Raw genomic sequence first — 13,243 nt, 5'->3', positions numbered from 1 at the left:
CACACACACAATTAGTGGTGAGGCAGCAACAAAAGTGGTTTAGAATGACAAAACTCCTGCTGGGCAAGATGTGCAAAAGGTATTGATTAGGGGATGTGCAAAAGATCACAGTAAAGACAATATCTGTCATGTGCAGGGATAATACCTCAAAGTGTTGATATAATGTGGTTGATGATTGATGAGGCCAGATGCAGAAGAAAAGGCAGGTGCTGGTCCATTATTGGTGAAGGTTAGACTGGACTTCTGGTCCTGATACAGACAAACATGTGATAGGACAATTCCTTTAGATCATACAAGTTCTTTATATTCAAACATGTTAGGTCTGTTGTGTGGGTATAATAAATCGTGAGGATAGATATGAATATGCAAAAATACAGTATGAATATTATGACATGTAAACACAAGGATAAGAAGAGTAAACAACTAGAGGCCTGATAAGAATTCAATGTACACACACACACACACACCGTACAACCAACAAAATTCAGTAATACAAATATGGATATACTGTAAAATACATAACCAATATAGGCAGTGGTATATTCATTATTAAGAATCAGCAGTATCTTAAGTATTAATCACAGTGGTATAGACAAGTCTTACTGTTAAAAGTGAATGAGAGCATGTTACTCACCTAGACCCTCCTCACTGTCTTGACTCTGCCGTGGGTGAGACAGGTGGAGGCGGTATTGCATCTGTACTGGCTCAGGTCCTGATAAAGACAGAGGGATGCTGAAACCTCCTGAGAAATGTAAAGACCTAGTTCACTATCAGTCATGGCTGATCTCCTAACAGTAATGCAAAGAGGTTACAACATGGTGAACCGATCGACGTGTATTCACTCGGTCTACTGGGTCCATACAATCTCAAGTTACAGTCATCAGTTACAATATGAGCCTAAAGTTACTGACGTCACTAGCTGTACAACAGCCGAGAGCAACACACACAATCCTACTAACCGCTAAAACGTCTGTAGACGTCAATATCGCCACCTAAAATGTTTGTCGGTACGGTTTGTCAGTCGTTGCACTGATTATACTTTTAGCTAAAGGCTAACATTGAAGCTACTCACCGGGCTAACAGGAAAGTTGCGAGCTCGGCATTAAACCGCATCTCTTTCCTCTCAGGAGCCGTCTCTAGCGGTGGAAAGCCACACCGAGATTTACTCGTGTTGCTTCTTTTCTTTGCCGTTGAACGTGGTTTCTTGTCGGGAGCGGTCCTTCGGGATACAGATGAATAACGTCTTTTATTAGGTTCATCCTGTGTTTCTGTGCCGCTAACTTCCAGCGCTGCCGGAAGTTGTTCTTCTTCGTGGGACTGAGGTCAGACTTGACGCGCCACTGACTCACACAGCGTCTAGTGTCACAAAGTGGTATTACAACACAGGACAGTTCGGGGCTGGCTGGCGCTCATTTCAGTAGATGACACAACAGCTGGAGATCTTGATCATAACATCATCACTGTGTCTGCTTCACACACCGTTGATAGTGTTAATTCATTTTTTGAACATTTTAAACTTAAGTTCTGGCCACATCTTATATTGCATCTTTACAGCACAACCACCAAAGCTGACATTTAAAAGTAAAGCTACATGTTCTTTGCCCACATTTCTAAACCAATTTACAGTTTTGACTCTTAGTTAAAACAAAGACATTGAGCTTAACTTGACTGATATTGACACATTTGATGCATAAAAGAAATTTTGAGTTGCTTTGACAGTATATAAATCTATGCTTGGAATATAAAATACAATCATGTTTTCCCTTATACTTACATTGAATTTGTGATGTACAAACGTTTGTATTTGCCCATTTTGCATTCAGGCCAGTAGATGTTGCACTGTTCACATGAAGCATCAAGATATAAACCCTTTGTTGAACCACTTTGCTGAGAAAGTAAAACCTCCCACGCTGAGGGACTCGCATCCAGTACCAGGCAGTTGATTTCTGCAAGCAAAAGAAGATACAACAGCTCGGGAAATTTTACTCACTGAGTATTCCACTTACTGACTGTGGGCTGCTCACAGAGCCAGGTTTCAGTTCACTGCTGCCATGTTGGTTTTGGCATCTGTATGTCAAGTCATGGTGCTGTCTCACCAGTCACCATATGTGGGGCAGTCTTTATGTTACGACCCAGCTAGGGGAAAAGGGAAGCAACATAAAACCAGGGGTTATTGGTAAATCAAATGTACTGATTTAATTCATTGCGTAACCAGGAGGGTAAATAATTAAACAAAAATACAAACAAGGCAAAAGGATAACTGAAGTAGGGGAACAGGAGCCAACAAAGAGCCTAACTATGTGATTCTAACCAACCCAAAACACAAGAAGCAGCACCCCTGTTCCTAATGTGTCCAACAGTCTTTTTCTAAGGGTGTGATGCACAATCAGAATTTTAAACCTAGCCCAGTCCCCAACAATCACTACCAGCATCTCAAACCAAACCACATTTACACACAAATGTTCACAAAGGAGGCACAGAGGCGAGCTGCCTATCATGTCAGCCGCCACTAATGATGTGTGGGCTGGGCTCTTAAACTCTCTTCCTCTGATGCTGAAACGGCAGCAGCTGTGGTGAAGGCTGACAGGATCATTGCTGCACCAATAGGAGAAGCCGGCCATGCAGTCGGAGGCTTCTCCACTCTGCTCCAACCAATCCCGTCACGGAGTCTGTTTAGCCTGATTAGCATACAGACAAAACACATTTTATATTCCAGGTGACTGCGCACTGCTCAGTTGAACTAAATGAGTAAATATTATTTATCCACTCCACTGTAGCTGTAACAAACTGTCAATAGTTTAAAACATTAGACTTCATATTTCATAGTCCTCAGCCATTATAGTTAATATCAGTGTGCTGTTCCAACAGCATCACTTATTTAGAGGGAGATTGTTACTGGATCAAATAAATATTAACTGTCTCACACATTAGGACTCATGATGAATAATGATTATACTTGTTACTAAAGATTCTGTTGCTGTTGATTCAACTACTTCTTTTTGTTATGTAAACTTGACAGTGAAATTCAGCTTTAACTTCATCCACAACTGTTTTTTGATTTTAAAAAGTTAGTTGATTGTAAATTGTACACTACAGTATTTAATTAATCCATTTATTACATTCTTTTATACATGTTTCCAGTGTTGTCCACAATGGTTTAGATTAATGTAGTTATAATGTCCAATAAAGTTATTTATGAAGCTCTTGCTTTAACTTTGTTGATGGTTTTTATAGAACACATTTGGTATGAATTTTCACAATAGTTAGCACGTACAGCATTGTGTAACTATTTTTATATAATATATAGTATATATATATATATTATATAGATATATAAAATTATATTTGTTTATTATTATTAATAATAAACAAACTCATCAGCAGTTAGTCTGTCACTTCATCAGAGGAAGCTGAACTGGGAGAGGTTTTCTACCATCATCATCACAGCACATTAGAGAACTAAGGATGTCCATGCAGTCTCCCTTCTCCACAACCAGATGAATGGAAACAAATGGGCTGCTCTGTACATGAGGTTCTCCTTCTGTTGGCACAGATCACTCAGTTTTCACAGTGTGGAAACCTTTCAAATGACAATAAAACACAAACACTTGAGTTAAGATGCGGTGGATCACAGTTAATCACAAATATCGATCAGCTGTCAGGATAGGTGCATGAATGTCTGCTTCAGTTGAGGACTGGTTTGAATATTAAATGAACAATCTTCTATAAGACAAATATTTCTCTACACATTTTGTATACGTCACGTTATCTTACCCACGGGCTAACCCAGGTTGACACAGGTTACCTGCCCAGCGGGACCAGGTACCGTTAGCATAGCAATCGCTAAGTTCATTCGATAGAATGCAAGTTTAAGGCACTTCCGCATTAGCTTCATGTTCCAGACCAGGAGTTGACAGTCTATGCCTCCATGACGCCGCTTCTTCTTCTTCTTCTCTGCTTTTGTTGGTTCATTACTGCCACCTTTGGATCAGAGGGATAGTGTAACCTACTGGCAGGAATGTGTAGTGTCACATGACCGCTTCACAGGTGTCACTGTGTGTTTTTGGTTTTAAAAGTTGAATTTGTAGTTGATTCATGTTCACTGTAACAAAAACAGTAATTTTCATCTTTCAACATCTCAACCTGTGAAGATGCTGGAAAACATCTGTTAGAAAACAATATTACTGTCAGTTAAAAACAAACAAACAGATAAACTACAGGATGTTTCTGTTGCCAAGATCAGTGTTTTCAGACTGTGTGAGTAACAACAGCAAAAATGTTTAATAAATGAATTTATTCTAATAAAAACATCACAAATCATTGTCAGAGTACATCACGAAGCATTAAACAACACACTGTCAACTTACTTCCATAAACTGATAGAAACATTAAAAACAAGCGTTTCCCACGTATTTACATGTTTACACTGCTGATTAAAAAAAAAAGAGAAGAATTAAAAATGAGGATTAAAAGACAGTAAGAGCTATTAAAAACCAACAGGGATCATTTATGAGTTCGTATTCACTCCACAGTCTACTAGACCATTATATTTAGATCATATCAGGTCCAATAAATACGTACAACAGCATCTGCGTCAGGTGATGTTAATACAATCAACGGCGTCAAGCAAGACAGCAGATCGTGTCCTGTTCTTCCAGGTGTCAGCGGCTCTCCGCTCAGACGGACTGCGGCGGCTTCTGTGTTCGACGTCGACCAGCGCAGCTCTGTGTGGTCAGAAACCCCCCAAACCCCCCCCCCCCAAACTGCCAAACCCAGTTTAGTCCCCTCTGTCCCGTCTGGGACAGGTGTGTGATGCTCGCAGGTTTGTTCAGGCCATGCGGTCGTAGTCGCTCACCATCTTCTTGATGTGGTTCAGTTTGGACTTCAGGTATTTACTCCTGCGCTTCTTCATCTGGTAATCTGCAGACTGCGAGGACGGTGGAGAGATAAGAAGACATAACAGCATCAGTGTTATTATGAACTGCCTTGTGGAAGTTTTTAAGATCCATTTTAGGACCAAACTCACCTTTTTAAGGTTCTTTATCCTGTTGTACTCATCCAAGGCGTCCTGTCGAAGAGAGACACGACAGTCAACATCAGTGACACAGATACACAAGCTTCGTTACATCTGAATTATCCATCGACGTGTGTGACAGAAAGAAATACTCAGTGCGGCCATTCAAGTGTTTCCCGTGAATCTCTCACCAGGTACTGTGGGCTTCCCTCCTCCAGCTCGTCCAGCTCGCGGTCGACCTCTGACAGATTCTTGTTGATGGCGTCCAGCTCCGCCTGCAGGTCTTTGTACTCCAGGTGGTCGCGGTCGAATTCGCGCTTGTAGTCGTTGCGCTCCTGCTCGTTTGCAATCGGAGGAAATTCACTGAGGTGGGAAACAGAGGAGAGAGGGGACATTTACTAAACTGCCAGATTGTGTTTCACTTATTTTAATGTAGGATTTTGTTTCACACAGTTTGTTCCATTGAATATTTCCACCACGTCTGTCTCTTCATTATCTTTGTACCTGTCAAAGTCGTTGTCGTCCAGCTCGTCTCCTGATGAGTAGTAGTCGGTGTCGTAGTCCTGTCCATCAGCGCGTCGCGGTCGAGCCGGGCGTCTCTTTTTGGGCCGTCCGGCCGAGCTGGCCGCCTCCGAGTTACTGCTGTAGGGAACGCCGTTCTGCAAAGGCATGTTGTTTTCCACCGGAGGCCTGTGGGACAAAGGACAATTCATTAATTATTTTCAATTCAATTTTCATTTCAGCTTCCTTTATTTAATCATCCAGTGAAACACGGCGTCTGTTTAAATGTCTCTGCTCTTCAGTAACTTTGCTCTGATGGAGGAGGAAGTAAAACACAAGCTGATTTATGGTCTGGCCATTAATCCTGGATGAGTCCACAGGTGAGCCACTTCCTGTTTCTCTCAGGTTTTATTGTCTCTCTCTCGTTTCCTTCTCAGCACAAACATATTTCACATGTTTCACATAGTTTCAGTTTTGCAGCGGAGGTGATTCATGAAGCTGCAGGAACGTAAACAGCTCTGTCGTTTCGATTGGAGCCGAAACTGATTTCCTGAAACTGTCGTAGGTTGTTTTTTTTTGTTTTTTTTAAACTGAAATACCAAATATCATCTGCAAATTTTGAGTGTGTCTCTCACACACCTGTCGTCAGTGCAGTTGTTCACCACAGTGCACACTTACAGAGTCCTGAAAGTAACTAAATACTAAAAGGTTATGAGACAAATTAAAAATATCACAGAATACACAATAAATATTCTTAAAAAAATGGAGTGTAAACAAAATATAGTAGAACTTTATAACTTTCTCTTTTAAGCACCAATCAGTTGATTAAATAAATGTATTACCTTTCTATTTATCTCTTATTTCTATTAATACCACCCATTTAGGCTTCATCTTTTATCTCTCTTCACACTGTCTTTGAATCTATATTATTTTAATGTGAGCTGCTTTATTCAATTTCATTCTCTGGACTTTAAATGGCCTGATTTTATTTTATTTATTTATCTATTATTTATTTTTGTGCTGAATTGTTTTATTTGGATTTCCCCATGTAAAGCACTTTATTATTCATTTATTTATTTAGTTTTTAACTGTTTCATTTTCCCTTTTTCGTTAATGTCTTAGCAATTATTTATCTATTTTCCCCCAAAACCAAACAAAGAAAAAATAAAAATCAGGTGTTAATTTAAAAATAAAATAAAAGTTTGAATGTATTGATTGGTGGTGAATGAAGAATATAGAGCTTTTTATTTCAGCCTCTGTTCTGACAGTGTTGTCAGACTCTCTGTCAGGGGACTCACTGTGGGGAGTAGCTGTAGGGGGGTTTGTCATAGTTGGAGCTTTCATCCAGGTAAGTCCTGGAGCCCCTCAGCTTCTCAGGGTAGTCCGCCATCGGCAGCTCCTCAGGGGGGACAGACACATTGTTCACCTTCACCAGAAAACAACAGCACACATTAGCAACATATATATATATATAAATAAAAGAACATACATATCCATATTATAGTATGACAGCAACAACAAAGCAGTCACCAAGCCCCGCCCACCTGGACCCACCATCCAAACCTTTACAGGATTTGGTTTCTCTGAGTGTTTTTACCTGAAATCTGCTATATTTTTATTGGATCACTCAGAAAACAGTCAGCCAATCAGAAGAGAGGCTCAGAGCCTCCTCTCTTCTGATTGGCTCACCGACCTGTTGTTACTAGAGCTCCAGAGAGAAGCCTGAGAGAGGAGATGTAAAACTACACTGAGATGGTTTTTGGTTCTTAAAACCACAAATATATCTTCTCATGGATCAACGCTTCAAAATAAAAATAAAAATAAATAAATAAAACTGACAAATGCTGGTTCCAGCTGATGTGAGGATTTGATACTTTTCTTTTTCATACCACAGTATATTTAATATCTTTTGGTTTTTCACTGTTGCACAAACAAAATAAGTCATGTGACACCTTCACCTCGGACTATGAGAAATTATAACATTTTTCATTTTTTCTGAGCAGAAACGATTGATTATTAATGAACATAATCATTAGTTGAAGCTCTAAAATGTAAATTTTTTTCTACCACATGAGAAATATGATCTTCATATAAAACGTTGCTGCGCTCAAATCAAGCCACTGCAAATAATCTACAGTAAAAACAACAGTGTTGTTTCAGTAATGACAGTTTGACGGGTGTCTTCGTTGGGTCTCTGCCATCTCTGGTATGACAAGCCTGCGTGGACTTGTCCCCTGAATGTCAGTGAGCTACACCCTGCTGCACGGCCCCACAACAACAGTGTGTATGCATGTATGTGCTGCAGGCTGCCTCAGCACTTTCAGGCGGGTTCCCACAAGCTGCAGCAGAGTAAAACCTCTGGTTCCCGGTGTCATGTTGCTGTCGTGGTGTTGCATGTCAGCTAACTGGTGAGCTGACGACCTGTCCGACCCGTTCTTCCTCTCCAGCTGCAAGGACACGGCCGAGCTGAATGTCATCACGACTTCAGACCTCATGACTCACCTACTCATCTCTGCTTACCTCATACGCCGTGACTCATCATGAATTTATAGTTTTAACTACATGAACACAGTGACGGCTCTGAGCCCGGCTGTTCATCGCAGGAGCTCTTCCCACTTTACGACATGTCAGCGCCGGATTGAAACTGTCACCTGTGCACACGCCACACCTTGAAACCAAGCGCACTAGAGAGAAGGAGCCGGTTGCACCACACTTCCCCTCCCCCGCCAACAAAACAAGGGACTTCTACTAAACTGGTTGTGCGACTTCAGCCGACACACTTTTAGGATCACCTCATGAAAGTGAACACAGAGCCGGTTCATCAATGAGTCTATTGACATTAAATCAATTGGCAACTATTCTGATGATCAACTCACTCAATTAACGGCTTCAGGCTGCAACTAATGTTGTTGTTTTCATTATCAATTAATCTGCAGATTATTATTTTTGATTAATCAATGAATCATTTTCTCTATAAAATGCCACAAAAAAGTGAAAAGTGCCTGTTGTCATTTCAGATCTCTTATTCTGTCTGATCAACAGTCTGAAACCCACAAATATTCAGTTTTCTGTGACAAAAAAGCATCAAATTCTTCATTCTTTCTTTAAAATTGATTATTCAGTTATCAAACAGTTGCTGTCAGTCGACTAATCAGTTAATTGACTAATCGTTGCAGCTATATAAACCGTTTGAACCAATTATTAAGTGCCAAATGCCAAATATTTCCTATTACAATATATTTAATATTATTCAGCTGTAGGAAATTGTCAGGCACATTGTCAACATTTTATAACATTTTATAACAGTTAATTGGTTAATTAAAAAAAGAATCTGTAGATGAATCATTGTAAAAATAATTTGGTTTAATTTAATTTAGTGAAAAACTGCTGACGTGGAGTCTTTAAAAGTCGCGTTTTGTTTGTTTGTTCAACAGTTGAAAAATATTCAGTTTAAAATAATATAAAACAGAGAAAAGCTGAAAATCCTCACACTTATAAAAAAAATAGCCGTCACTCACCCACGCCTCCACGTCCTGAGGTGGCGCCTCCTCTTCGATCACCTTCACTCTCCTCCACAAAATGTTGCTCTTTCCGTAGTTTCTGATTTTCTGTCGAGTCTTCAGAGCGAACACGAGCATGATGATGAGGGCGATGGCGACCAGGAAGCCGAACACCACGGCGATGGCCTGAAATCAGACACGACACACTCTGGGTTACAGACAGAACGAATCCTCAAAGGAAGTCAGAGTTGTGTGTGTGTGTGTGTGTGTGTGTGTGTGTGTGTGTGTGTGTGTGTGTGTGTTCACCTCTTGAGGCTCCACCACACAGTAGTGGTACAGGTACTGGTTGACAAACACTCCTGAGGGCTGTGGTTGTTGGTACTGGGCGCACAGGCCGGCGATCTGGTTGGCGTAGACCGACCCGGACGACTGCGCCATGGGGTTCACCGCCATCAGGTACACTATGGAGGCTATTAGCATTAGCAGCGCTAGGAAGGCGCAGATGATCACCACTGCTAGGTAGAACCTCCTGCTCTCTGATAGGCCCTGGTGGGACACGACGATGATGAAGATGACCAGGCAGGCGATGAAGATGATGGCTGCCATGGCGATGATGAACCCTTTGCCTGATCGGGGGTCGTTGTAGTTCCCTCCGATTCCGCCGTAACCGTAGTTGTTTCCAGCTCCATACCCGCCGCCTCCAAAGGTGCCGTACCCGCCACTGTAACTGCCGCCGCCGCCATACCCGCCGCCATACCCTCCGCCATACCCGCCCCCGCCATAACCCCCCCCAATACCCCCAAAGCCAGACATGGCTCCCTGAGAGTCCCACGCCAAGGTGGAGGCAACGCAAGCAAATATGGCGACGCACAGCACGATGACTATGATGGCCATGATTTTGAGGATGCCTGGCGGAGACGTCCAGCGGTAGAAATGCTGGAACTCGTCATCTGGGTAATAAGAATAGGCGGGCTGGGGGGGGCCGTTACTGGAAATAAAAAACAAACACAAACAGTAAACACCTGATGTTCATGGTTAAAGCAGAAAATCGGCCTGAGGGAAAAATGGAAGCAAAGAAAGACGATTAGGATTTTAATCTTGTAAGAAAACAAACACCTAATGTAAAATATATATCAAAAACAAAAAAAAACAAACATGTCTGAATCTATATTTGAAACCAAAAATATTTTAAAAACTTTTAATTTCAAAAACGTTTAAGAAGTTGCTCGTACCAAAACTCAAAACTGACTTGAACAGCTGGAGTTAAATATAAAATAAATCAATAAATTGTGTCTAAATTGAATCTATCAGATCTCTGTTCTGATTATTCTCTGTCAGTCACATTATTTAAGGTAGAAAAGTTTTGAAAGTTAAGGTAGAAAGTTTTTTGAAATCATAAAACTTACATTTCCAGGGCAGGAATTTCCCACCACATGTATTAATGTAGCTGGTTTTTCAAATATTATATTTAACTTTCAGCTTTAGATATTTAATGATTCACATGATTGTGGCCTTTCTTTGCTTCCGTATGTAGGATGCTCATACACAGTCATAAAGGAAGGTTTACTGTATGTCACTGAAAGAGACTCACTATCCGTCCGACTCGTAGGGAGGCGGACTCCCGTTTGGCCTGGAGGACATGACTGCTGGATCCGCTGGGTGCTGTCCCGTGAAAAGTTTCTGCAGGAAGATTTCTATAATAAGGACAGAGTTATGTAATAACACATATCTGAAACAGGGCTGTAACTGATGATTGATCTTCATTATCAACTAATCTGATGGTTATTTTTCTTGATTAATCAATTGGTTTGTACAATATCAGAAAACAACCATAAATTCCTGAGGACCAAATGTATGTTTGTCCAACAGCCCTTCAAAATATAAAGATATTTAGTTTAATATGACATGAAAACAAAAATATCTCACATTTGAGAAGCTCAAACTTGGGATTTTTTTGGCATTTTTGCTTCAAATATGATTATTACTGGTTATCTTTCTGTCAATTACCAAGTCAATGAATCGACTGAACATTTAAGCTTTTATTTTGGAATTCTGCAACTATAACAACGTATTGTGTGAATTTAAGCGGCCATTTCCAACGACAGACGCAGCAACTGTGTCTGAAACATCAATTAACTTCATATTTTTATCAATAAAATTATAAAAATACAAATGTTTCGGAGGCAGTGACCATATGCAGCCACTTGTAGCTGTTTCATTTATAATAATCCTGCATTTTCAACCGTCTTTCCTCAACATCTGAACATCGCAGCAGCAGAGATGCTGCTGAGCAGATCATTGACTTAAAGCCGCGACCAGTAACAACACACCTGTCTGTTGTAGCTACAGGTAACAAGTTATTAGAGATTTAAAAAGACTTTTTAGTTCTTAATCCCACAACCTGATATCGACACTCACCTGTCGCTCTGCGTGACTCCTCTCCTCTGCGTCTCACCTGAAACGTCTCGACTGAAACTGCTGCAGCTGATAAAAACAATCCAGGCCACACCTAGACGAGCTCGGCTCTCGGGTCAACGTAGCCCCGCCCTTTACGCACAGGTGTCACATTACCCAATAAAACAAGACAGGAAGTCCTTGCTGCTTCACTCCTCATGGAAATGAGCTCGAAATGCTTCAGTGAATTAAAAGAAAAATATATATTTTCATCTCTTTTTTGTTAAATTTTAAATGTTTCTTTTATTTAAGAGCTGATATCTGATTGTTTGTAAAATGTCCAATTTAAATAAAAAAGAAAATGCTTCGGTGAATGAAGAGCAGACGGTCCGTGCATGAAGTGTCATTCTGCTGTATGGAGGATCAGGGATGTCACGGGAAGAGCAATAAAGCATTTCCTCAATTTCATATTTTAATAGGCAATAAAAACAGTTGTCAAAAGAATTTATAAGTGAACCATGAATTCATCAATAAATACTTAAAATTTAAAAATGGATTCACAAAAACAGTATAAAACTGATTGGATAAACCATTTAGAGATATATGAATTAATTCATGAATAAATAATATAATTTGAAAAACTATTTGGAAAGGCATTTTAAAAATGGGAATACATATCTGGATTCCCTCTTCAATTTCCATTTCCTTTTTCGAGCTGCTTTTCTTTTTCCTATTAGCTAATCGATTAGCTTAGTCATTTAGCTCCTCCTTTCATCCTCTCCATGATGGGACTGTTTAGCGTGTGTGTCAAATTCTATTATTAATTCATAAATGAGTGTATTTATAAATGGTTTATTTAATGAGTGTTTTATGCCGTTTTTGTGAATCCATTTTTAAATCTTAACTATTTATTGATGAATTAATCGCCCATTTATAAATTCTTTTTACAATTCCTGTTTTTAATGCCTATTAAAATATGAAATGAAAGGAAATGATTTACTACTTTTCCTGTGACACCCCTGATCCTCTACATCAGGGGTCCCCAAACTACGGCCCGCGGGCCACATCCGGCCCGCCAAAGCAATTGGAGTGGCCCACTTAACGATTCCAGACAATCCCTCTAAACATCAACCAATTTTTATTAAATTGCATTTTCCTATCATAACATCATAACATATCCGTACTTAAAGGTTGGCATTCTAATTAAAATTGACCATAGTTATGAGCTATTTATAGTTAATAGTGGCTCATCTTCACCTCCTCACACAATGGTATATTCTGACGTGACTTTGATTGTGACCGAGCCAGCGTCAAGCTGCAAAGTTCTGAGGTGGGAATCTGTCATGAAGGTGGTTGTGTCCTGCATAAACTTCATCAGAGCAAACGGACTTAAACACAGACAGTTCCAAGCCTTTCTCTCCGAGCTAGAATCAGCCCACGGAGACGTGCTTTACCACACTGAAGTCCGCTGGTTAAGCCAGCCAGAGTTTTGAAGCGTTTTTACGACCTGCTACCCGAAATCAATGCCTTTCTCCTGACAAAGGGAAAAACTTTCCCAGAGCTGATCGACACAGAATGGAAATGGGACCTCGCCTTTATTAACAGATGTGTCAGAAATTTTAAACGGCCTCAACTTGCAGCTCCAAGGCAAGGGAAAACTAATCTGACATGTATTCCCACATCAAAGTATTTGATCTTAAACTAGCGCTGCTTATTGGACAGGTGCAAAAACAAGACTTCACCCATCTCCCTGCTACTCGAAGCCTCTCAGCTGAGAAACCGGCGGTCCCGTTCCCAACCGAGAAGTGCAAGGACGCACTGGAAACACTGAGGG

The 13,243-nt window shown here is 40.4% G+C and overlaps 1 protein-coding gene across 2 annotated transcripts; it reads right to left on the bottom strand.

Moving 5' to 3' along the window:
- Positions 1–4,764: 4,764 nt before the first annotated feature.
- On the bottom strand, positions 4,765–11,486 carry LOC111217842 (occludin-like). Of its 2 annotated transcripts, none has more exons than XM_022739832.1 (9): positions 11,434–11,486; positions 10,607–10,709; positions 9,322–10,003; positions 9,034–9,201; positions 6,814–6,941; positions 5,519–5,704; positions 5,206–5,377; positions 5,027–5,068; positions 4,765–4,927 (listed from the first exon to the last, which is right to left on the bottom strand). In XM_022739832.1, exons 2-9 carry the CDS (start codon positions 10,654–10,656, stop codon positions 4,829–4,831), a joined length of 1,527 nt encoding a protein of 508 aa, XP_022595553.1. In that variant the 5' UTR covers positions 10,657–10,709; positions 11,434–11,486; the 3' UTR covers positions 4,765–4,828. The 2 variants fall into 2 exon arrangements, with proteins under 2 accessions (XP_022595553.1, XP_022595554.1); XM_022739833.1 differs by having other exon boundaries at positions 10,607–10,695; positions 11,434–11,458.
- Between the last annotated feature and the right edge of the window lie 1,757 nt (positions 11,487–13,243).

Source organism: Seriola dumerili, unplaced genomic scaffold (genome assembly GCF_002260705.1).
Source record: "Seriola dumerili isolate Sdu_G_001 unplaced genomic scaffold, Sdu_1.0 BDQW01000047.1, whole genome shotgun sequence".
Classification (NCBI taxonomy): Eukaryota; Metazoa; Chordata; class Actinopteri; order Carangiformes; family Carangidae; genus Seriola; species Seriola dumerili.
Note: the sequence above shows the minus strand (reverse complement) of the source record. Positions and strands in the feature narration are given on the sequence as shown.

What these genes read in the sequence shown, in the direction of transcription:
- LOC111217842 (XM_022739832.1), bottom strand. Translation starts at nt 10,656, where the DNA reads ATGTCCTCCAGGCCAAACGGGAGTCCGCCTCCCTACGAGTCGGACGGA. An exon ending in CCCTACGAGTCGGACGGATA is followed by an intron (nt 10,004 to 10,606) that starts GTGAGTCTCTTT and finishes TTTTATTTCCAG; the next exon opens with TAACGGCCCCCCCCAGCCCG. An exon ending in GTGTGGTGGAGCCTCAAGAG is followed by an intron (nt 9,202 to 9,321) that starts GTGAACACACAC and finishes GTCTGATTTCAG; the next exon opens with GCCATCGCCGTGGTGTTCGG.